Source organism: Streptopelia decaocto, assembly GCF_964273445.1.
Source record: "Streptopelia decaocto genome assembly, chromosome: 6".
Classification (NCBI taxonomy): Eukaryota; Metazoa; Chordata; class Aves; order Columbiformes; family Columbidae; genus Streptopelia; species Streptopelia decaocto.
In genome coordinates, this window is record NC_138660.1 from 13,468,863 (window position 1) to 13,494,109 (window position 25,247).

At 53.5% G+C, this 25,247-nt stretch overlaps 1 protein-coding gene across 2 annotated transcripts in view; it reads right to left on the reverse strand.

The window, feature by feature from the left end:
• Window positions 1-5,737: 5,737 nt before the first annotated feature.
• The window catches only part of XXYLT1 (xyloside xylosyltransferase 1), a 34,971-nt gene continuing 15,461 nt past the window's right edge, over window positions 5,738-25,247 (reverse strand). For both annotated transcript variants that reach the window (XM_082056747.1, XM_082056748.1), the window contains exons 3-4: window positions 20,231-20,363; window positions 5,738-6,860 (exon numbers count right to left, since the gene is read on the reverse strand). In XM_082056747.1, coding sequence (XP_081912873.1) covers window positions 6,464-6,860; window positions 20,231-20,363 — 530 coding nt within the window. In that variant the 3' untranslated portion in view covers window positions 5,738-6,463. The remainder of the gene's footprint in view (window positions 6,861-20,230; window positions 20,364-25,247) is intronic.

Consider the following 25,247-nt stretch of genomic DNA (forward strand, 5'->3'; position numbering starts at 1 on the left):
TCTAGATCAGTTACTGCATCTTTTAAAAACGTGGTGTCCAAAGCCCTGCGCACCACTTTCTTGCTCCAGCTCAAACCTTTTTGAGCTGGAAATATTACTATCTGTTGAATCTTACACCAATTTTCCCATCCTTTTGCCCAACCTGGGAGTCAGGCTGCTAGCTCAGAGTTGCCAGCCTTCTCCTTTGAACGCTAGCACAGGACAAGCATCCTCCTTGCCTTCTGCACAGGCATTATAGTTTGCTCCCATTTTTTAACTAGAGTTTATTCCCATTATATAACTGGAGTATGCCCCGGGCCTGCTGGACTCCAGGCACTGCTGTTTCCCTTCTGCGATGTGTGGTGGTTTACAGTGCCAGGACATCTTTTCCAATTACCAGGCAAAAATTGCTGCTGGACACCTCTGCCTTTTCTATTCCTCTTCCCCTCTTCTATAGCTCCAAGAGTTTCCCAAACTGCTGAGCAGGGATCTGTCAACACTGAATTTTGTTCCTGTTTCATTACCTGTCTGCTCCACATCCTCCTCATTTTCCGCAGCTCTTCACACTGGCTCTGCACTTCCCTCTCCTGAACAGCTCAGAATCAGTGGCAGGTTCTGCCATGTCACCATTCACCCCTGTTTTCCAGATTATGGTTTTTGACTGGTTTTGCTGCGGGACCACAGGGCCTGTCAGTTCAGCTGAGCATCCTTCACCTGGGCAGCTCTTTGTGCCCCCGTTCCACAGCCAAGGGGCTCAATCTCACGTCTGTTCATTTTTTTCCTACTGCTGCTGGTATTTTTAGGCACTCTGTATAAAACTTCCCTCTCGAGCACGGCAGATCTTGCTGGAATGGTACGTCTTTGCCATGTTCTTCGGGCAGCCAGAGAAGTCCTCCAGCATAGAAAATGGATGAGTTTTAAAGTAAAAAGCACGTAGAAAAAACCCCATGTTCTCTTTCTGACACAGTGCCTAGAGCCCCGTGTGCCACAGGGCATCCGCAAGTGTTTTGTTCCCTAAACTGAGCCTGTCCTTACTACTTAAAAGGCTCTATGTATCCTGACCGGCTCCAAGGAGGGAATGTATTATGACAAAACCCCCGAACACCTCAACAGCTGCAAAATGCATTTAGAGCAAGTGGTCTGTAGGTGATAAATACAGATACCTCATGCAGTGCCTTCTGTGGCTTGCACAGCTTTAGGATTGTCACCAGCAGGGTCACAAATTGCTGATAAACGATGGCCGGGAAAGCCGGGGCTGGGGCTGCCCTGGCGAAGGCTGGGGCCAGGGATGAGTCCCCTCCAGGCCGCAGGGTGCCCAATCCATCTGGAGCGAGCTGCGAGAAAGAGCTCAAAGGTGCTCATCTGTTTACAGCGGGGCTGGAGCCCCAGGGCATGGTTTCCTACCTGCCACAACAGCAGCTGAGCAACATCTGCCCCAGGAAAAACACATCTGGCTGTCAGGAACAGCCCTAGAACTGCTGACATCCCCTTCCCCAGGAGGCAACGCCAGAGCCTCCTGCCAGGGCCAAACCCACAGCTGATTCTGGCAGCTCCAGACTTTTTCTTCCAACAGGCAAGTCGCCTAAATTAATGTTAAGAATTTAGGTACAATATAGCTAGTTCCCGTGAAATATCTCAGTAAGGTAATTTGCTCCAAGTGCTCTCCCCATTAGCAGCCGGTTAGCGAATAAATAATTTACAGCAGAGAACTGCACAGACTGAACCCTGACAGCACTGAAAAGACTAACAAGACCTGGCAGCAACTTCTCAGTAATTAAAGCCATGACAGCTCATGATGGTCAGAGATAGAGCTACCAAAAACCTGGCTGAAATATTCACAAGCAAGGTGCTGGGAATGTGTCCCTCCACGGCTCTGCGGAGCTTTTGAGGAAAAGCTCACAAAACAATGCAGCAACCTAATAAAAATCTGCATTAAAGGGAAAAAGCAGCAGTCGCCAACCTGTGTCCCAGGTTCGCTGCTCTTTTTTGCCTCTCTCTGCGTTTCCTCGGGACAGATTCCACACTACCCGCGGCTCCGCTCAAGGCAGAGGGTGGTTCGGGCGCCCACTGGCTCTGCTGCAGCCGGGCGCTTCTTAGGGGAGGCAAAATAACAGGTTTGCTTTTTTTGTTTTGTTTTGTTTTGTTTTGCAAAGTCAGGAACTCCATCTTAGCACTTAAGCCTGTTGTTATGGTTTGCGTTATTCTTGGCATGCTGACTGGAGTGTGCTCGGCATGAATTGCAGAGAGCTGAAAAAGTAAATATTGTATCCTCTGGGAGCAGCAGAGGGGGGAGGGTGGTTCTATTGCTTAATGGAGCACCCCAGTGCCTGTTTGGGTTGGGCTTACAGTAATTGCTCCCTAGGTGAGTTTATACCAACAATTGATCATTTCAAATGGGTAAGAAGTACAAATGAGTACGCAAATAAACACTGACAGTGTTACGAAACGCGGGAGAGAAGAGCAAAAATCCCATGCAGCTCAAGCGCGAGGCTGAAAGCAAAACTGGCCAGCAAACAGGGGATATTGTTTGCTTTACGTGCAATTTCTTGTGAATGCTGAATGATACAAAAAAATAAATTGAATTTGCCCCTTCAGCTCAAGCTACAGACTGCTTTCCACAGCCTCTTCTACAAAGAGTTCAAGGAGACCCCTCTACTCACCCGTCTCCTTCTCCATCCTGAAAAGACACGGGGCTCTGGGCACGAGCAGCACTTTGCTGTGAGCAAGCAGGTAAGAGGAGAAGGAGCAGGAAACCCCCAGGTGTGACAGAGAAACTGAGCTGAGTAACCTTGGTGTAAATCCCATCACACCCTTTCACAGAGCCACTGCAGCTCTATGGGTGCAATACCCACAGCAGGGCACAGCTCTACCCCCGGCAGCCAGCCGCACTGGTGAGGCTGGTCCCCTGCTCCCCACAGCTGCGTCCCCGCATCACTGCGTGTCACAGCAGCTTGTCCCCACATGCCACTTCACCCACCAGGTCTCCATGGAGGCCCTCACCAACCTGAAACAGGGCTCTGGAGTCTGCAGATCCACTCTGCTAGGCACGGGACCAGCACTGGCCCGAGGACGTGGTCTCAGTCCCTGGGACCAAGAGCTGCCAGTCAGCCCCAAGGCCACTGCTGCAGGGTCATGGCTGCAAGTCCCTGCTACCCAATACAAACCGGTGCTGCTTAATGCTTTCTGAACATTTTTTACCATGTTTGTTCTAGCAGTTGCCAGTGCTGGTTGCAATGTCCCCAGGCCAGTGTCACAGGGACCAGGAGGGGACGCTCAGGTTTGGGCTGGGATCCAGGTGGGGATGCTTAGGTTTGATCTTGTGTGCCTGGAGCATCTTCTGCCCAAGGCTGGGCTTTGCAGCCAGAGAGCGTTGGAGGGCAAGGAGTGATGGAGTTGATATGTCCCCATTCTTCCAGGAATTACCACTGACAGGAGAGAACGGGATGGCCCAGCAACTGCCAGCCGGCTGGGCACCGAGTGCAGGAACTGGCTGCAGGGTGCCCACAGGGGTGCTGCCACCCCGACCAAGGACAGCAACTTCTGCTTCTGCCTCAAAGCAGTCCCGGCAGCAGCATCCTTCAAAAAGGCTGAGCCGGCAGCCCCACGTCAGCAGGCTCCAGACTGCCGCAGAGGCTTCTGCAGCTGAGCTCATTAGTGCCTGCAATCAGTGGGGCATGAAGGGGAGATAATTGCACGGGCAGCACGGCCCCGGCTGCGTGCAGGCTCTATATATAGCACAGTGCGGGTCTGCGCTGCCTGCGGTGCTTTAGTCATGGCCCCGGGGACCAGGCGTGTCAGGGGGTGCAGGCACCGCTGCATGCAGAGCTGGGCCACTGGGCCGTCTGCGGTGCCTGGGGAAAACCACGCCAAGCTGAATTAAATGTTTCACTTACTACATTTTTCTCAGCTGAAAAACTGTAGTGAGTTTCCCAGTGGACTGCCATTATGCACAGAAAAAAATGGAAACACTTTTTTTTGCAAAATGCCTAAGGAAAATGTTTCAGCCCTGGGGTGGCCACATGAATGCAGAGCCCCCCCTTGCAGCTCCCAGAGCCCCCTCAGAGAGGGAAAGGTGCTCCCAACCCTGTGGAGAGCATCCTCTGCCCGCAGGTAGAGGATGCCCAGCACTGGCCCCAGCTCCAGGGGTGGCTATGGGGCAGGGGGGCACTCAGCCCCACACAGCCCTGGCTCCCAAGGCTGGCAGCCTCGGTGTCACCCTGTGGCAATACCATCCCAAACCATCATGGTGCTTTTGGGCCAGCCCTGATGCCCAGAGACACCCAGGGCTGCTCAGCCCCATGGAAAAGCTGTTTGCTCATCATTCTGCCGCTCCCCAGGGCAGGTGACAGGAGCCACCTGGCCTGTCTTTCCAGCATGGCCATTTCCAAACTGCTGGCAAGGTCCTGCCCTGGCACACCGTGTGTCACCGGTGCCACTGTCGTGCCCCAGCCAGTGAGTGCAGGGCTGAGCCCCCCCAGCAGCACCCCAAGCACAGCAAGGGCTCTGCACATGGGGCAGAGCTGGGAGCCGCTTGGGGTAATTGCAGGGGCCTCAGGGACATGCCAGGGTGGTGACAAAGTGCTGAAGCCAACCATAGGACCGTGACATCGCACCAGCAAGCCCTGCCCTCTCCCTGTTTTGCCCAGCAAGCCCAGGAGAACAGTGTGGCACTGGCAGGGCAGGGGCAAGGTGGGTGTCTCCCAGGGCTCACTGCAGCCATTCCCACCCAGCACACACCTAAATCAGAGCTGGCACGGGCCAAGCAAACCTCCCCCTGGGAGCCCCCGCAGGGTGTGAACTCTCTGGGCACAGGTGCAGCTCTGGCTGGCTCAGCCGCTGCAGACCCTCGTCCTTCAGGGTGTATCACCACAGTGCATCACCTGCCCCACTGCAGCCTCCGTCTGATTGCCTTGCCTAGCAAGGCCTGATTGCCTTGGGTTTTGGTGAAAATGTTGAGTCTAATACAGCAGGTTATTGCTGCTGTCACTAAACCTTAATCACCTCTTCGCAGTTCCTTCCTTAGGGATGTGAAAATACTTAAAGGAGAGCTTGTATGCTACTTGGAAATGGACCAGTTCAGCAAATGGGAGAGGGTCAGGTTAGAGCTGCAGCCCGCATTGCAGCCTGCCATGCCCCTCACATCGGCTGGAGAGAGGAAGGAGAGCCTCTCCCTCCAAAAAGGGAAACGTTCATTCACAGACACGGGGGAAGGATTCCAGGAAACTCCTGCCACATACTGCGCAGCTGTTAAGCCATAATTAAGCCCTAATCCCTCTCTATTGCACATGCATGTCACACCGATGGACACACAGACACACATATGGGCACAGGCTGGCTTGGTGTAGAAAAAATTCAGGGCTGGCAGTGGGTTAACACGTGTGTGAGCTCCTCCTCTGTCAGCAACCTGCACAGGAGCCTGCCTGTATGGCTGGGCCAGCTGACACAGGATTTATTTGAGGGTGTACAGGGCTGAAGCCCGCTCAGTCCCAGCACAGGCATCTCCCGCCTCCTTCCAGACCAAGCCTGGCTATGGTGAGGATGATCTTTATTTAAAATCCACTTCATGTGCCAGCCCATTTATTTGCATCACTCCCTTGGGACAGGTGTGGAATTAAGCACAGTGATCATCTATAATACACGGGGCACCACATTCAGCTGCCCAACAGATATACATCAATTACGTTTAAATCATGATAAAAAGAGCACAAGCCTCCCATCGCACAGGACTTCAGTTGTGCCGCAGAAAAACAGCCGAGCGTGTTTTACATCTGCAGTTTTATTGTTGTATGAAAGGTTAAAGGCAAAACTAGAAAAATGAACCTATTGATACACGCTCACTGAACGCTTTTAAGACAAGACAGGGCAGTAAAGCTTTTATTGCTAAGAACCACCAATGGAAGGCTTTAAAGCTCATCTAGCGTTCAATTTTTGTTTGTAAGTAACCCAATTTACAGCACCTTTTAAGTCTTTAATACCCTCTTGCCTTTCTGGAATGCTTCAAAAGGAAGATGACCTGAGTAAAGTGTCTTTTCTCCAGACAGACCAGACGGATGCTCTGTGTGAGGTGCAGCAATGGGCCATCAAGGAATGACAAAACAAAACCCAACTGCCCGGCTGAGGCCTCCTGCTGCTCATTAGACAAGGCTGCACAGCACCCATGGAGCCAGCACCCTGCAAACTCAGCGGTCGCCTGATGGCCCCTCTGCTGTCCCCCTGTCCTGGTAGCTGGGCCACAGACAGGAACCATGGACGTGCCCCAAGCAGAGCCAGGAACTGGGCCCGGGCATGGAGACTGTGGATGTCCTGCTCCAACCACCAGACTGTGGTTCCTGGAGGGTGAGGCTACAGGCAGTGGGGTACTGATGCTTTTGGGATCCCTGGGATGCAGTGGGCTGGCCACCCTTCCTGAGGGACTGCTGGTGCAGCCACCATGGCTCTGCAGGGCTTGCTGCAGTCAGAGCTGCTCCCGGGGGCAGTGGTGGCCCTAGTCGTCAGGGATTGGGGTGTTGCAGTTCCCGTGGTAGATTTTGACCTCACCCTCGCACTGGAAGTACTGATCGAACACGTCACTGTACCCATGGTCCTTCCACCACGTGCAAAGCTGCCGGTTCCACGTGCAGTCAAGCACGTGGAAGAGCTCTGGGTGCTCCATCCCCACCATGGTGAAGAAATCCTGGTCCCCGAGGTGGCCCTTGAAGTGATACTTCTCTGTCAGCTTCTGCACCATGGCAGGCTCCAGCAGCTGGTTGTAGAGCTTGGACTGCCTCATGGCTTCCAGGTTCAGGAGCAGGACGCCGCTGTTGAAGCCGGGCAGCCCATCAGGAGGGGGCTCCCCCACTTTGGTTTGGGGGTTCTCACGGCGGTACTGCCAGAATGTGTGCCTGCAAAGAGAGGAAGAACAGGAACAGGGGACTCAGACAGCACAGCCTGAAGAGCAGCCATCTCAAGTCTGGGCAGGGTCGGATCACACACAGGATCTACCACCCACCCAAGGGATCTCGCAGGGCTTCTGCTGGCTGGTGGTACCCAGCCTCCCAGAGCAGCCCAGTGCTTCATGGGCTGCGGCTCTCTCCATCCTCCCCCACAGGATATTGCCCAGACCTCAAACCACTCTTCTTCCTCTCTCCTAAAGCCCCTTTTGTTTGTACCAGCATCGCTCTGGTGAGCCAAGAGGACAGAGCATCGCATGACTGCTCACACAGCTCTGCAAGGAGACGAAACCACTTCCCCAGCACCTGGGGCGAACACCACAAGTGCCCCCACGGCTGGTACACATCAGGGAGATGTCCTGCAGGGAACAGGATCTCAGCAGCAGAGCTCATAGCATCTTTATTATCATTACTCAAATTACAGGGAAGCTCCAGATTAAAGATGGGCCCCAGCTTGAGGCTGTGCAAAAAGAAGGCTTGAAAAAAATCCAAATGGCAAAAATATTTATTCAAAATAAAAATAAAAAAATAAGTCCAGTGGCAACATCGCCTTAATCTCATTAGCTAAATAAGCACTGCCTTCAGCATTTGCGGCCCTGGGAATGCTCAGCTGTAGCAGCCATTGCAGACACGATCTTCACCAGCTAATTTCTATCTGCCAAGGAGAAAAGAGTGGTGCAAGTCCAGCAACACACAAAACTAACTCCAGAGGGTGAGTCAAATGAGAAAAAATTAGACTACCTAAGCAAGCAGCCCAAAAATGTCTTTGGCTCCTTCCTCAGCCCTGGGGTATTGCACACACTCCAGTGTATACACACACCCCACCATAAACACACGTCACCATAAGCACACCGGCTGCTCCCAAGTGCAGGAACTGAATTAATGCAATGCTGTTATTTGGGCAGCTGGGGTTGAATCTGCCCCAGAAAATCACTCTCATTCAGACTGAAGGTCTTCTGCCCCCAAGCAGCATCCTCTGCTGCAAAACCAAGGAGCTGAGAGCTTGCAAAACCAGGGATCTGAGAGGTGGCTGAGCCTGTGGTTTGGAGGAGGGCAGGAGGGACTTGTGGCCCCATTCCACTGTCTGATAGCCCCTTGGGTCCTGAGAGGAGCCAGGACAGCACAGGACTGCGAGGAGCCTTGCCCAGGCAAGAGCTGGGATTCAGCAGCCACCACAGAATCACCCCAGCAGAAACTGTGGATCTACCAATAATGTCAACTGTGAGCACCTTTTTTCTCTCCTGATCCAGAGAACCACAACCATCATGCAGCATCACTTCCTCACAACTTTCCATTTAGATGTTTCAGATTCAAACCTCTGATATTTCTCATTTCATTATGGGTCTTTACACCACTCCCTTTCACCTGATTCAGGATGGAAAGGGTTTTTCCAAGTGCTAATTTCCCATGGAAAGAAGGAGGGGTCTGTTTTTGAGCAGCCGCCTCCACGCCTCCTGGGGAAGGGGAGCAGAGGACCTGCTGCCTCATCAGAGCCCCCGGGCAGCAATGCTTGTTTGATCTAAAGGGCAGGGAAGAGATAAAAAAGCTCTGCCCATGCAAAGAGCAGTTATGTCTTGGGGACAGGCGCCGGGCCACTGCAAAGATGACTCGTGGATGCTCATAAGAAAAGGAAGGCAAAGTGCTCTCCACGCAGCATTAGAGGGTAGCTCAACTTGCAAAGACAAGATCCAGCCTAGCACTGATCAGGTCCAAGGGTCTGAGCGGTGACTGGCTCAAGCCCATCTCTGCATACTCTGCTCTCTCTGCCTCTCCCTAGCAGTGCCAGGAAAGCCACCCCCATGCCCAAAAAACAATGCTGGAGAGAGAAGGGGAGTGGTGCCACAGAGGGAGGCACCTTTCCAGCTCTACAGCAGCTGAGCCAACTAGTCCTTTCAAGTTCTTACCTCCAAAAACACATACTGCCTAAGGTAAGGGATGAGATTACAGCTCCTGCAAGCAGCTAGAACAGGGAAAAGGCGAGTGCTGGAGTCCTCAGCATTGCCCTGCTGCAGCAGCCAGGCCATGGTGGTGGACAAGCAGATCTATACCAAATGACTCAATTTTTGAGCAATGATGTTCCCCACTGGATTACTCGGTGATGGCTGATAATAAGAATGGAGCAACGTGCCGTTTTCTACAGGGAGAGGAGACGGACTGACCGGCAGCAATTGCTCAGCCCTTCCTCCCAGCGCTGCCATGACGGGACCATCCTCCCCACAGCGCACGTGGGGAGCGGGAGGACAGGCTGTCCCTGGGGAGCGATGCTGGAGCGAGATCCAGGATGCAACGAGCTGTGGGCGGCTCCACAGCACCAATGGCTCGGGAACCTGCTCACAGCAACGCGCCACAGCGCTGGGCTCAGGCCAACCGAGGGAAAGGTAATTTGGCAGGGCTGCCAGCAGCATCTGTTTTGCCTGGATTTTGCTCAGCTTTTTTCCCTCTTTTGGAAGGTTTTGGCACTGTCCTTCTGCAGAGGCCAGGACAGAGAAGAGTGTGGTTGAAAGGTACCTCCACCCAGCCTGAAGAGGAAAGAGCAGTGGGTATGAGGATCATTTTCTTTATAGGAGACAGGGCTGGGAAACACAGCAACCCGCCAAAGAGCTGACCCAGCCTGCGTCCCGCACTGCTCTGTCCTGCCTGACACCTGCCTTGGCACCTGGCTTAAATTTTGGCAAAACAAGGGGGGAAAATCCCAGAGGCTTGATGAGTGCATTGCCAGGATCCAGGGAGCCGCTGGGCTGCTGGGGGTGCAGCCCCCCCAAGATAACCACTCTCCATTAATGAACTAAACCGCTGGTTGGATGCAACGGAGACATCTCTCCACCCCAAGCCCCTGTAGCAGCTGGGATCTCCCTTGTGACAGGTGGCTCAGGCAGCCCCAGTGTGCCCCAGCCTGGGCTCTGGGGTGCCCTGCTCCCCGCCGCCCAGCAGCGAGAGCCGGGGCAGGAAGGCAGCCGGAGATGCCGGCACCGCTGGGAGGCAACAGGGCAGGAAGCTGCTGGCCCGGAGGAGGGGAGGAGAAAGGAAGAGGAGGAATTTTGTGCTTTTGTTAACCACCCTGGCTCCTCTAGAAGGGAGGGAAAGAAGTGACCCCAGGCCCCCGACCCCATAGCGGGGTGCAGGGGAGCCGTGTGGGGCCGCTGCCGCGAGCGCCTGCCTGCAGCCCTGACGGGCTTTGCTTTGAGGAGCTGTTTATAAACAGAGCCGGCGTGTGCTAGGAAACATCTGGAGAAGAGCATTTCCAAGCATTCAAATGCCGGGCCCAGGCAGCCCAGATAAAAAAACCTGCTTCCAGCAGGACTTCCCTTGCTGGCCAAGCACAAGGCGCTCAGCTGCACCTCCCCAGCCTCGCACACCGCAGTCATGAGCTCCGGGTTGCAGAGCTGCCATCTCACCCTTTAAAGTGCATTCCTGGGGACAGCTGCCAGGGGAGAAGGGACTGTTCCACCTATCAGCTGTATTTTCCAAGTCCTTTTCCTGCACAGCAAGGGGCAAATGCTGGGTGGGGGGAAGACTTTGTCCGAACCCATGAACTTGCACTCATTTACGGGACAACCTCATGGGATGAGCTGGAAACTGCTGGTAAAGCAGCAGGGTGCCCTTGCTGGCAGGAGCGACAGGGTGGAGGTGATAGTGCCAGCTTGGTGACCAACACCAAGCCCGAAGCACTGGTCCCACAGGCAGCAGACTGGGCTTGAGTGCCTGGACCCACCTGAGGCGTTCAAGAGGCTGCACCTCCACCACCAGCTGCGCAGCCACCGCTGGCCTTGCTGATGGGGTTATGGATCCTCCTCATGCAGATGCATCGCCAGCAATACGTCAGCCTGTGGGATTCCCCCCAGGCGCTGCAGCTGGGGAAATGAGGAGCTGGGTCGAAAAGAAGTGAAGTGAAACCAGATGCCAGGCCAGCCCCAGGGTGGCTGCAGTCAGAGGATGCTCCTGGAAGGCTGTGGAGTCTCTGAACGCTGCTGTGCACCACGCACATGCACTGCACAAGCGTGGTACCAGGGGAGGAAGGATGCATGACCTTTCCCTCACCAAAGGGGGAAGCAAAGCCAACGGCCACAGGACAAACCCGCATAAATAAAGGGTCTGCAAGATTCTGTATGCAATAAACATCCCTGGACCAGTAAACTCAGCGCTTTGCTCCCGCCTCTTGCCAGGACTGGCAGAGTTTGGGCCAGTTGCCTGGGAGGGCAGGTCAGGCAGCAACAACAGCCCAGCACCCTGAGGACACACACTGTCACTGAGCCCCAGCCAGCCAGGCATGAGCCTCCTGGCACCCAAGGGACACACGGACTGATGGCCGTCCCTGTTTGCACCACTCTGACAGCAGCTCTGCCAGCCCAAACACCAACTAAAACAACAAGCGCATGCTCTTCCTACATCAAAATATGCTTTTCAGTTCCTGAGCCAGAAAGCAGACGGCTGGTGGTGTTATCCCCAGCTGCAGCTGCTGGCAAACGCCGCTGTTCCTGTGTAATAAGCAACGAGGCGTGAGCGTGTCGTGCTCCTCCGCACGGTGTTGCTGCCAGCGCTCCCGGGACGGGCAGTGGGCGCAGGGGGGCTGTGGTCCCGCTGCCCGTCTGCCTGTGCCCAGTACCTGCGAGGCCCTGGCGAGCTGGCTGGGGAGGAAGGATGCAGCATTCTGATGTAGTCGGGGGACGTGTTTGAAATGGAGTGGGAGACAGCAAAGAGGGGATAAATAATTCTAAGGGCTTCTGGGGACAACAGATATAGGCTGAAAAGCAACCTGGCTTGCACAGTAGACTGGAGGAGCCCCCAGCAGTGGCTTCTGTCCCTCCCTGAGGAGAGGGCACAGGCAGTGGAGATGGCATGGGGATGACAGAGTCATCCATCCAGGTGATGATGGTTGCTTCTCCTCTAATCCTCATCAAGAAGTAAGAGCGCAGCCACGAAACCCCCCTGCACCCTACTCCTCCTCCTGGCTAAACTCCAGCGTAGCAGCCCCTGACCACCACTCTGACCAAGATTCACCCTCAGAAAAGGCTGTCTCCTTCCTCCAGCCCCTACCACCAAAAGGCATTACTGTAGCGAAGACAGACCCTTCCCAGTTTCTGCCACAGCTGGAGTGAGGCAGCTGCCCTGGGGCTGCACCCAGAGCAGGATTTGGCCCAGGCTCCCTGTGCCTGCCCTGGCACTGCCAGACCCCGGCCAGGCGAGCTCAGCCCTGCTGCAGACGGAGCCTTTGCAACAGCGCGGCCCTTGTTGCTAATAGCTTCCTTCCCATGTGCAAACGCTAAACCCCTTAAGGAGCTGGGGCGGCAGGTTCAGTACCAGCCTGGCCCAGAGCTCCTTAGCTGAGGCTGAGCAGCTTGTGTAACCCAGGAAATCCCAGCTCTGCGCTTCTCGGGGGCACCACGCACCCAGAGATGTGCAAGGACATAACCGACACAGCCACACGCCCACTCTGCGGGGAGATATGCCACCCTGGGGCAAAGCAACCCCAATTCCCAGCCTGGGACAAAGGGCAGCATGCCTTGGTGTGCGCACTGGGACAACCTTACCCTCTTCCGATGGGTTCAGAGCGAGGGCCCAGCTCAGGCAGCACCGCCAGCCCCCCCCCCCCGCAAAATGCTCAGAACCGACAGACTGAGCTCTTCAATGAAGACTTCAGTAATTCCTTAATAAACTTCTCACGTAATGCACAAATTGTGTCTGTACAGCGCTGGTCTCTACTAGAGCATGGTCTGCATGCCAAACTTTTAAAAGGCCTGTATTTGGAGCAGTAAATTGATTCTCGATGATTACATTTCTGCATGGATTTAGCAGTCCAAAAATGGGAACTCTTAAATAGATGATTAGTAGCAACTTGTGAATACAGCTCGCATGTGAAACCCTTCCCCGGGAGATGGATTTTCAAGGCCAGTCCCCCTCATCATCTAAAATTTTCACACCCTACTCTGGTGCTAAAATCACCCTCTGAGTAGATATGGGACCACAAATCACCGTGTCTGGGACACATCAGTTTCCCTCCCTCTACAGACCAAACGCTCGTGGCACTGGCTGTGGCACAGAGCAACAGGCTGTGTGTGTCACACCTCCTGGTCATTTGGTGCTGGGGAAGGACTGGGGCACACTAAAACAACACGGGCCTAATTACTGCCAAAATGGCAGATTTCTGTTAACGACTGTGAATGGACTCTGTTCCAGCAGGCTCTCCTGCCTGCCCCAGGCCACCCTTGCCCATCAATAGGGCTCTCAGAACAGGGGAGATGCTCTCCCTTCACAGATGCTCCCCTGCTGCTGTGGGGAGGAGAAATATAAGGCCTCCATCCCTCATCCCTGTTCGGGAGTGCCAGCCGTGGGACACTGTGCTGCTGTGGGGGAGTCCCGGCATGGGAGGAACCGTCACTGTGATTTGGAGAGTGGGAGGGCATTGTGGGAACCCTCCAGAGGATTGCTGCGAGCTTCCCCGTGTGGCCTCAGCACCTCAGTGCTCCAGAAAGCATCACAGCCGTGCAGCAAAGCCTCTCAATTTCCTGCTGTTTGTTTGTCTGTTCCTTCATCAAAGGGCTTCAGCTCTTGGAAGCTACTTCTCCACCAAGTGCTGGTGAGGAAGCCCTTGGCTGGCACCAGCCACCCTCCAGCTGCCAGAGCAGCCCCATCCACTCCTCCCAGCCCACCTCCAGATGCTCAGCTCCAGCAGCCACTTTCTAGAGCAGACTGAAGAGCCAAGCTGGGCTGGTTTGAGACCTCTGCTAGCACTATAGCCCAGACTCTCCTCCCGACCATGCTGCAAAACCTTCACTTGGGTGCAAGGAGTCATGAATAGCTGCACTGCACAGGCCAGCTGCAGCCTTGCCATTGCCCATGGACAGCATTTTTCTTAGCAGCCTCAAACTAAGCTGTAACCACCCAAAAAGCATCATTGCCCAGCATGGACCTGGTCTTTCTTCAGTTCATGCTCTCCCATGACAAAAAAAGTAAGCACTGAAGATGACAGCCATTGTGCAGACACCCAGCTGGATCTCACCACTGCTCATGATGTTCAGCATGCAGGGGCTGATGATCTACCAGCACAGCCCTTACTCCAGCAACCCCAAGATGCCACTGGTGTGACACCTACCACTTAGAAACTGAGATGCTCAGGAGCTGAAATAGGGAAGTTCAGGAGTTGAAGACAAGTGCAGGTATGGTAACTGATACATGCTCACCCGACATACCCTGGACTTGTGTGCTATGGCAAACAAAAAAACTCATAGCAAAGTCACAGCAAGTATCTCAGGCAGCCCTTGCAATCACCCACATGTTCTCTTTGCAGGACATCAGAGTCCTCAGAGGAAAAGCTTGAACCCATTTTTGGAGGGTCCTCACTGCCTTCCTCAAACACACACACAAATGTCTTGCTTGATGGAAAATATGTTTCTAATGCCCAAAATCTCAAAAGGGACAGATAATAGTGTTAATGTTATTAATAGTATTCATGCTAATCAATGCATAGTTGCAGTTGCCAGATCTTGTCAAATTTATTCATTGTGTTTAAATGACATTTCAGGTTTGCTTACTAATGGGAATAAATGCAATGGGTCCTACATATTAATGATGTGCCCAGATGTAAACAACAAAACCCTTTACCTTCTCAGACATTTTTTAATCAGAAAGTAAAGCTGAATTCCTGAAATCAGTTCTGCTGCCAGCTCCTTGCAGGTTCTGCTTGTTCTGTAATTTTGGCTGCTTCTTGCTAGCCATTGCCAAAGAATTCCAAGAACCAGTCCCCCATTCATAAAGCAGCGGCACTTGCCACAAAACAAGCCAAAGCCTCAAAATGGTTTAAATTCCAAAGTGCGATGGGTCCGGCTCGCAGGACTGTGGGCAGGCAGCATTGGCACCACCATACCTGGCAGAGCACAGATACAGCAAATTCTCCTGCCTTTGCCAGCTGAGGGGCTTGGGAAACACAGAGCCCTGCTCCCCCAGGGCAGAAGCAGTTGGAAAAGAGCAAAGTCTCCAAGTCAGGGCAACCTGCCTGCATGAGGAGCTCAGGAAATCAGGCGATTCCAGGCAGGAGGACCTGCCTGCTGGACATGGTTACCTGCAACTCTGGAAAGCTCCATCCCAGGCAACAGCCCACCTGCATTGTTGTATTTTACAGCCACCAACACTGCCTAAGCTGATACCCAGGGAATACAGCTGCTCCTCCTTGCTTGCAGCTGTCAGCAGTATTTTTTTTTCTTTAATCTCAGGAGAAGGTACAGGACGTACCGTCTCGGCCCAGATGCGCCGGCAGCCTGGCCTGGCTGTGGATTCAGCATTAGACTGCTCACAGCCCAGAATAACTCCGTTCCTCTTCCAAACATCTGCCTGAGTTAGCAGTGCTGCCGCTGAGCTCCCAGCAAACACGGAGCACTGCAAGTGCCGTGCCTCCAGCTGCAGAAATTGCACAGGCTTGCTTCCACTCCTTAATGGGCTTCTGAGAGTTATTTTACCAGCTCTCAAAACAAACCCAGCACACAGGTCACCTACATCAGCTCCCACACAATCACAAGCAGGAACAAAGCTCTTCCTTTCCACAAAATAATGTCCTGTTCAAGCTCTCCCTAGGTTTTAGGCAGAAGAAAAGGCGAACGCCCTTGCAGCCACACAACGACTCAAGTGTCGGCGCTTTGTAGTCTGTAGCTGTCCCTTTAATGTAGATATCCTTTCCTGCAGGATAAACTTTATCATTTCCAGCACTGTGGATTCCCAAGACGCCTCCAGCTGTTATTAGCTTCTTGTCCCAGGGGACAGCAGTGAAGATCTCACCCAGCAGCAGGAATGGAGGCAGCAGCCACCCTTCCAGCCCCAGCTGCATTCATCTTTGGACCCGAGAAGATCTGGGACCTCTCCTGAGGTCCAACATCACAGGCAGATAGAAGGTACCTTGCTCCCAGATGGAGTAATGTCATAAAAGCACCTGCCTGAGGACCTGTGGATTAAGTTCTTCCCAAAGAGACCTTCAAGGCAAGTGTTGCGGGGGCAGCACCGATGGCCCCCGGCGGTGCCGGCACTGGTGGGAACCCAGCGTCCACCACAACATTGTAGGGTCAGCACCGGCCCCACACAGGAAGGGAAGAGGCAGGGATGGCTGTGGGGATGGGAGTGGGAGCGTGGTGTGGTGCACTGGTCTGGGGTCAGCCCGAGGCTGCCGAGAGCAGCTGTGCAATCAATATCACTGCTCTGCTTCCTCCTGCACGCCACCAGCGTGACCGGAGGGATCTATAACCAGGAAACTCATTAAAAATAGAGCCTAAGCTCTGGTTTTTGTAACTGGAGAGTTCTCAGGACATTTTTGGGAGTGCCACAGTGTTTCCCCACTCTGTTCATCTCAGCTGTGGGGCTGCTTTGAAACAGGGAGGCTGGGCTGGCCTGGCACAGAGGCCTACGCTGCAGCAGCGCCCACACGCGGATGCCCTCACTGTGCTCTGATGGAGACCTCCACCATGTCCCCATGCACCTGAGGTGCCCCAGGCACAGCCCCTGCAGCTCATGCCCGCTCTGGAGGCTGATCTACAGCAAGACATGGGTCACCTGGCCATCACTCAGCCCCATCGCAGCAGGGACCACGGCTACACTGCTCCCAGGCCAGGCACGCACCTGTGCATGCCCCGGGGAAAGTGACTTTTTGCTTGCCTGCCTGCCTGCATCTGCAACTCTTGCCTGTACACTTCTTAGCAGGGCAAGAGCACAGGAGGGCCTGGACTTCTCAGTTTGGCTAGGATCTGGCACAGAAGCCCCAGCACAACATAAATACTTAGAGTATCACTGCCCAGCCTGTGTAGCCCGGCAGCACACCTGAGGAGCTGAAATGCTGCAGGGGACAACAGGACTTCTAACTAAGGTTATCTCTGCAGAAGCACCTCCTTGCATGGAAAGCCTTTCGGACCAGACGTGGGCTCCTGCAGCCCCCGTCTCTGCACCCAGGAGCCCCTGCCAGACACAGCCCTCTGGGGTGCGGCAGGGAGGCGGATCTGGGGGGACATTCACGTACCGCTTCAGCAGGAGCTACTGCTCCTCACAGGCCACTCCAATCCCGCCAAGTGACCCCAAAGGACAGGCCAGCCCCAGGCTGCGCAACAGTTAAACCCCAGCGTTTGCCTCGCAGGAGGGCCAGGAGATCCTGTTGCTTAGAGAAATGCGTTTGTCCAAGACAAACAGTGGCCGGGCATTGTTTCAGCATGACTCAAACGAGTGGAAACGCTCCTGTGCCATCCTGTTTGCTGTCTGGAGGTTTCCCCCTACCTTCAGGATGTGCAAGCAGGCTCCAGGACATTTCCTATTTGCTGTTTTCTCACTCCTCCGTTTCCCGTAAGCGTCTGTGCCCAGCACTGCTGGGTGCACCAGTGCAGCAGCCGGAGCAGTCCCAGTCTGTGCCTGGAAAGTGCAGCCTACACACAGCTGGACAGCCAGAGGGCTGCTGGTGGGAACAGCACTGCCTCCCAGAAAATGGTGCATCGCCTACAAAACACACTGGTCTGCAACCGTTTACCTCCTCTGATGGGCCAAAAAGGTAAAAAGGATCCAACACAGCCAAGTAGGACTGATCTCCATCCATCTTCCCCATTGCTACGGAGATGGGAAGATGGCACCCAGACCTTTCCAAGCCAGAGCAGCTCACCCTGCCCCACAGTGCCTGTCCACAGCTCCGTAACCAAGCTCAGGAAAGCTCTGCTGATTCGCCCCAAGCTCTCTGATGTTTTGCCCCACACTTGCTACCCTGCTTTTAAGGCCTTGGTGTCGAATGTGTGCTGGTGCAGCCATGGTTCACACCCACCCACCTCCTAGCAAGGGTGCAGTCATGCTGCTGCAGAGTTCCAGCCACCGTGCACAGCCCCAGGCACCGTGTCCTACTTGGAAAACACCTCCTGGTGTGCTGTGGGAGCAGGCACCAGGACACTGGCATCTCCTTCAGCTCCAAATCCAACCACGTCACCTTGCTGCCTATGCTGGGAAGGCTTTGAGTACAAAGGAGCAATGCTGAGATAAATCCCCCTGGGCACAGCTGGTGTGGCAGAGTTACGTGAAGTGGGGAGGAAAAAGCGAGTGGCAATGGAGAGACCCTGCCTTCACCCCCTAGCCCTCCTCCTCCCCCACAACCACCTTCCCAACTTCCTTCAAGCCTGTGCACGTGGCAAATCACACAGCTGGAGCTGGCACCTCTTATTTCACACCTACAATGTGTTTTTATCTTGCTAAAAATATAAAAATAGCGAAGATTTTTTTTTCTTTTTTTCTCACAAAGACACTCACGCTTTGCCAGCTCGTGTTTTCGTCTGGAAAGCCTTTTAGCAGCAAGGTGGGAGCCCCGCGGGGCGGGCGCGCGGCAGGAGGGCAGGCTGGCGTTTGCACAGCTCGCCCCGCGCTGGGGGATCTGGCGACAAGAGGGATCGGGAACTTGTTTTCACACGAAGATCAAAACAGCACAAGAAGAAAAGCACAACATAGCCCAAACTGACCCAGAATGTCAAAACTGCAACAACAGAAAGTTCAGCCCAAAAATGCAGCCTGTGAGGGCTTTTATTGCTTGGGTTGTTTGTCCCCACCGCGGGTGGCAGGAGGTGGGAGAACATGGCTTTGGTTGGGTCAGATATTCAGCAGTCAGCCCTGTGGTCTCGTGTCTTGTCCCCTGCCGTGCCGGAGACCTCACCCTCCAGCAGAGCACCCCAAAGCTTAACTCGGTCCCCCCAAGGCATGCCTGGTCCCACAAGCCACATCCAGGCAGTGAGATACCTTCTCTGCTCCCTAACCATGTGTGGAAATAATGCAAAGCTGATCCATGCAGAGACACAAACATGGAGTGATTTCACTGTGGACTAATTGCAGGCAAACAAACAATTTGCTCCATCACAGGCTGCACCGCTAACAAATGGGATTGGCTGTGCTGGGCAGTGCTAACTGAAGCTGACAATCTGACACAGCTCCATGGCTGTGCCCGGCTGCCACTGCTGCCTCCATCCTGCTTTAAATTCTAGTAGCTGAGTATGATTAACTGAGGCTGGATTTACCATTCTGGGCACTCAAATCCTGCCAGGACACCCAAAGGGGATGCAGGAGCCCTCCATGCTCCAAGTGTGGTGCTGTCCTAGAGAGAGGACACCTTGGCATCCACGTTTCTCTGGCCCCAGCTCTCCCTGCCAAGAGCACAAGCCGGGAGGGGAGGTGACACTTCTAACATGGGCACAGAGTTGTCTTTTTCCAGCCTGGGAACAGCGGTGATTTCTGCAGTTTAGGCAACCAGAAATGCTCTTGTGAGTATGTCCTGAGCTGGCTTGGGCTTCTAAGAAACGACTGGTGGTGATTAATGACCATGAGTCCCCTGCTGGTGAACTTCTCTCTGTCTCCGCCCTCGTTCCTTCCAGATGCACATGCAGGAGCAATGACTGCTTCAGTCCTTTGCAGCTCAACCTTTGCCCAAGAGTGCTGCTGGACATGTTTTAGGATTGCTCTCACTAATAACACTTCCAATAGGCAAGGAAAAGACACTCAGCTTAAGCTTTTTTATCTTTCTCCAAGGATTAGCAAATCTAGCTAAGCCATCTCAGATGCTCAAGCTCTGCTTTTGAGAAGCCACCAAGACATCCTGAGTTGATAATCTGATTCACCCTGGATTAAAACAAAACCTGAAGTTCATCCTTGGAACAATGGGGCCTAAACTAAACCAGTTTCTTTAAGCACCAGCCTGGAAACACCCATGTCCCTGAAGCCCACTGGTGGCCCATGAGTGGGAAGAGCTGGGCCACCCCTTGGTGCGCAGCTCCCACTGCCAGCTGCCACCACAGTCAGCACTGGCTGATGGACCAAGGGTCTGAAGAGAAGTGACCATGGCGCTGTCTTCATGCTTGCAAGCCCAGGTCACCAACAGAGTTGCCCACTCAGAATTCTCTGGGGGAATATTTCCTCGGCAGAAGGTGCACTGATACTCCACGGACCCACAGCCTCACTGTTGCCCAAACTCAACCCTGCTCTCTGCGACATTCACAGCCATAACTTCTGAGCCCTGACATTCAAACTGATGCCCCAGAATGCAAACACAACACCTCTGCAGGGACACACCTCTAGCAAATGTGCTGTAATCTAGGTATGGATTTTGGCACCAATGATCAGGAAGCCTTGTGACGGTGCGTGAGAATAGGGAAACCACAGCAACATTGCACACTTCATTCATTCCAGACTACAAGTTTCAGATTAAGTCTCTCTGCAGTGATTAAAGCAGGGAGACTGCTTCCCCCTAGGTTTTCTTCCAAAGACCAAACTAAGTTGAAAAGAAGACATGCCAGCCGCCTCCTGCCCACCCTCTCTGCCCCATGGGGAGGGGGCTGTACCTGTACACCGGTTGCATTTCCCTGGCAATCCCAATGACTGCTCCCTCCGGGAAGTTGTCAAACTCCTCAAACAGGTCTCGGATGTTGGTCTTGTACTTCAGGTCCAAGTCTACCTGGATGATCTGTGTTATTTCTGAAAGCACAAAGAAGAAACATCAGCTATATAAAACAAAACTGAAACCAGTGATCACCAACGGCTACTTGACAAATCACACCCAATGAGGATTTGGTGCAATCAGCCCCACAGGCAAGACTTGGCCAATTCAGGGCAAATGCAATCCAGCTGCAACCTCTACATAAAGTTACCAACCTTCAACCATCATGACAGCATTTACCATGGCATATTTTAGGTATGATTTACTTTAGAAACCATTTCTGGCAACCTCTTGCTTCTATCTGTCCCCCTCTTCCTTCCAGAAGACCAGTCTTCTGTACAACTGACAAAAGCAAGAGGTAGCTCCAGCACAGCCTCCCCCTTTCTGGAAGTGTTTCTGCAGAAGGAGCCACACAAAACCCCATGCTCACCTTATTCTGCCTACTCCTGGGAAAAACTACCAACTCCACGAGGATTTCCCAGCTCCAGCCCACACAGCATCCATCCCTGTCTCGAAGCATCAGAGCAATTTCCATCAGACAACATCAGTAATTCAATCAGCCACATGACACCCTCAGTTACACCTGCAAAAGCTCATGAGATACTTAGAGACATGGGTTAGTGCTAGAGTTAGCTTATGGTTGGACAATGACCTTAAGTGTCTCTTCCAAACACAATGATTCTATGATTCCATCAGCTGCTGGCAGCCTGACATGGGCTTACCCGTGGGCAGAGGTCACAGCTCCCTGTTTGCACAGAACTGCTGGTCCTCTGCAGAACCCTGGAAAATGTTATTATTGCTGGTGGCACTCCGTCAGAGACAAGAAGGGTTGTGCAGCTGTGGAAGCATCTTCCACTTGCAGTGGGAAAGTCAAGAGTGAGGAGAGGCTGGAGGACATCATTACCAAGGCCAGGCCTGAGCTTGTTAACAGGGTCAGCCCCCTGCCTGCATTTCTCATAGTCTCCTCTGCAGTGCACAAGACTGATTGATGGAGATGTTGCTTCGGAGAGGGTGCAGGAGACTTGCCTTGTCACAACTGCTTGTCCCAGGCGGTCTGAGGATCTTGTATGGGTTGTAGCAGGCCAAGTAGAATGCAACAAATGCAAACACTAGGAGAAACTGGACCATAAGAGGGGTTCCCCCAGACCCAGGCAAAGCCATAGTCATCTTCTGGCCAGCCATGCTCAGCCCTACTCAGGGACTGTGAATGGAGCTGAGCCTTCTCCTGGGGCATTAGGTAATGCCATCGCTATTTATAGGTGTTATAAAAGCCAAGAGCAAATTGGCCAAGTTGCTTAGCACTCCACACTAATTGGATTAAAAAGACTGTCAACCTGTTTTGGCCCCACTCATCATGCACAAGTGCTGTTGGAGCTTCCTGTAGGCTGGATGTGTGTGTCACCACCACCGTCACAGCCACCAGCAAACACAGCCCTCAGCCTCCTGCTGCCCAGCCCTTCGGGCAGGGGGACAAGCCCAACCTGCCCTCATCCCCTGTTGCCCGCGCCCTCTGTGCCTACGGGCAGGGCTTCCCAGCAGGCTGCCATTGCTGGGGTGCTGCCCATGCTTCAGCCTTCACACCATCGTGCTTCCTCACCCCTGGGGCCCACTGTGCTGGGACAGGCTGCTGGCTACACTGCTGAGAGCAAGGGGCAACTGCTCTGTTTTCAGCCCCCAAAGCCACCACTGGGAGCAGAGACCCAGAGACACTGAGAGCAGCCTGGCACGGGCAGTCATCCTCCGGCTCAGGAACGCAGCTTCGCCATTTCAAATGCATTCATCACTTGGTGTTTGTGTTTCGAGCAGGCACTGGGCTGTACAGCAGCTCTGAATTTTTTGCAGATCCTGCACTAATCCGAGGCTCTTGGCAATTGGTTGTATCTACCACACTGTCCTCATTTAAGAAGGAAAAAGCTCCGTGAGGTTAAGCATGAAATATATTGCTTACTCTGCGAAGCATCCAAGCAGAAATATAAATCAAGGAGAAATAGTATGTAAGCTGCAACCCAGGCTGTATCTCAATCTATTTTTTTAACATTCATCACCCTCTATCTGCTAAAGGGAAAGGCCACACTCCCTTCAGCCGGCGGTATGGCAATCCCCAGGCCTACCTAGTATTTACCACCACCATAATCCTCTGTTTGCAAAGATTTAAAACCCAAGCGTAGTAATTCACTACAGGCTAAAGCAGGTCTTGACCTGAAAGCAATTTCCCTCAGCCTTTCTAACTGCCTTAGAAATCACGAGCACAACTCAAGCAGATGAATAGGCAGAGCACATGATTTCTTGCAACAGGAGACGTACCCCAAATACCCCAGACCTCCCCAGCAGTCCACAGCACAGCGGTGTAAAACCCCAAATCCTTAACACTACTGCACTTGAGAATATCCAGGCTGGTCACAAAACTCCAGGGCGAGGAGCCCCCAGACCTACAGCACAAGCTCAGCCCAAGCAAAGCAGGGTAGGAGCCTGAGCCCTCTCAGGTGGGGCAGGTGGGGCAGAGGGGATGGGGTTCCCAGGAGATCCCAGCACAGCTGCCTTCTGACGCTTCATCAGGTTTCAATTAAATCAACTGTGAGGCACGTCATACAATTGTTCTCTAAAATTACAGATGAGCACTAACTGCAATTAATCACAGCAGAGAATGAAAGCTGAGCTCTGGGGAAGCTCTAATCGCAGCCCTGCCTGTCCCAGCACCAGCACCCCACACTGGTCCCATGCTGTGCTGGCAGAGCCCCCCAGGAGAAACGCACTAATAAATTAGACCCAGAGAGCGCAAAGTACTTTTCCTTTTTTTTGAAGCAAACGTGAACTGCAACACTGAGACAAAACTGAGCATGGGTGACATTAAGCATTGCTTTGCCAGATGCAGCTTGCACGGATAGATTAATGGCCAAGACGATTTCTCTGCCTGTGACTGGCAAGGGGCCAGGCACTAATATTTATGATTTATCATGCTATTTTGCTTTGTCCTGGCTTCCATGTGGGGGTGGAGGAATCATGTGCTCTCTTAGGCACAAACAGCTTGGAGGGGTCCAGCTGGAAATGTGGGAAAAGCCTGAGAGAGTTTGCTCGGTGAGTTTCCTAAGTTTGCCATACAGCATTTTACCCTCTGTGCCATTCAACTCCAGCTCTTCCAGCCATGGCACGTAAAGGGGAGTTATGCCACTCAAAATGGAGATGATCTCCATTAGCAGTGACAGCTTTATGGCCCAGGCTGGCCCTGTTTAACACTCATAATGTTTTACTGCAGCCTCATAGCAGCAGCCACAGCAGGGCTGGTGTCCAGGTTGGGCTCAAACCCACCCTCCAGTCACGTCCGGGCGAGAAAGACCAGCATCAGGAACGCGTGATCCCACAGCAGGGCACGGGGAGAACAAGTGCTGCTTGGGCTGACCCAGCCAGGGCTCTGGGGATGCTGTGCAGCCAGCACCTCTGCAGCAGCTATTGCCCTTTCTTGACCTGCAGCCTACGGATGGGCAGGCTTGAGCCTGCCTCTGTAGGCTAGGACTACTTTCGCCTAGCCTGAGTTGAGGGAATGGCCTGCAAGAGATTTAAATAGCGGATTTAAAACTACAGGAAAGTGGATGGATGATAGATGGAGTCAGGAGGAGATGCAAGAGCCTGCACTGAGCCTGAGGGAAGCTGCCAAAGATGTAAGTTTATGGGCACAACTCCCTAGGCTGCTTTGGGAACACCAGCTTCCTCTGTACAAACCACACCAGATCTAGGGCAGAGGGATGCCACCACCAGCAGCCACTGTCACTCTGGAGAGGGGAAAGGAGTGAAAATATTAACAACTTGAGTCCAGGAACAAATAGTGAAATGGGAAAGCTACGGTCACAATGCAAAGGGCAGATGCTGTCCAGCAAATGGCATAGTCTAAATCTTGTTAACTGAACAGTGGTTTAACAGCTTTAGACTAGAAGCAGCAAGAATCGAAACCTCCTGGAGGTGGTGTAGTTCTCCAGTCCATCAACAGGCTCGTGTTGGCACAAGCTCAGCTCCCTCCTCAGAATACAAAATCCTGCCTGCACCTGGTCTGGCCGCAGAGCCAGAGTGTGACATGGCAGGAGGGGACACGCCACTGCCCTGCCAGGGTACACTGTGCCCAAACCTCAGACTCACTCCTGAGACAGATGCCTGTCTCCGATGCTACAGGTGATGTGGCTCTGCTCCTGCCATCCGCTGTATCGGGGTCCCTGCACGTCTCAGCAAACCTGCTTTTAAGGACCTAAGCACCCTGGTGCATCATGCCAACGTGGAGCCTCCTTGGACAGGTAACAGATGGGAGCACCCCGATCTCCCTGTGCCCCCTCTGCATCACAGCAGCCACTTCCAAGGCCAGAGGCTGGGGCCTTGTGCCCATGCAGACCAGAAGAGGCGAGATCAAGGAGGACGCTGCCGGGATTGCCTCGCAACCCAGGCATGCGCTTCCCGCTCTGCACAGAGCCAGCAGCAGCAAGTCCTGCAACACAAGGAGGCAGGAGCCCCCTGCACCCTTCTGGAAACTGCACAGGGGCAATGGTCTGGCAAGGACAGGGAGATGGGCAGGTTCAGACAGCTGCCAGGTGCGGAGCAGCTCAGGGACCCTCTGCAGGGACAGCAGCGGCTGCAGCCAGCACAGGTGACACTGCGCAGGGAAGGGATGGGAGTGTCCCCTGCTGGCTGCAGCCGGGGCTCTTGGGAAGGGCCAGGGGCTGGCTGTGCATCTGTGCATTTTGCCACTTGATTTGAACCCTCAAAAGGAAGAGGGTCTGACAGCCCAGGCTCTACAAGTTGGGGTCAGCAGGGCTGCAGCGATAAGGTCTGCTGGCCTGTAAATGCTGAGCACACCTGGACAGCTTCCCCTCTACATCTCTTCATTGCTTTTGAGTTTGGCTCCATCTACAAATGATTTTTTTTAGCTGCCTCCATCATGA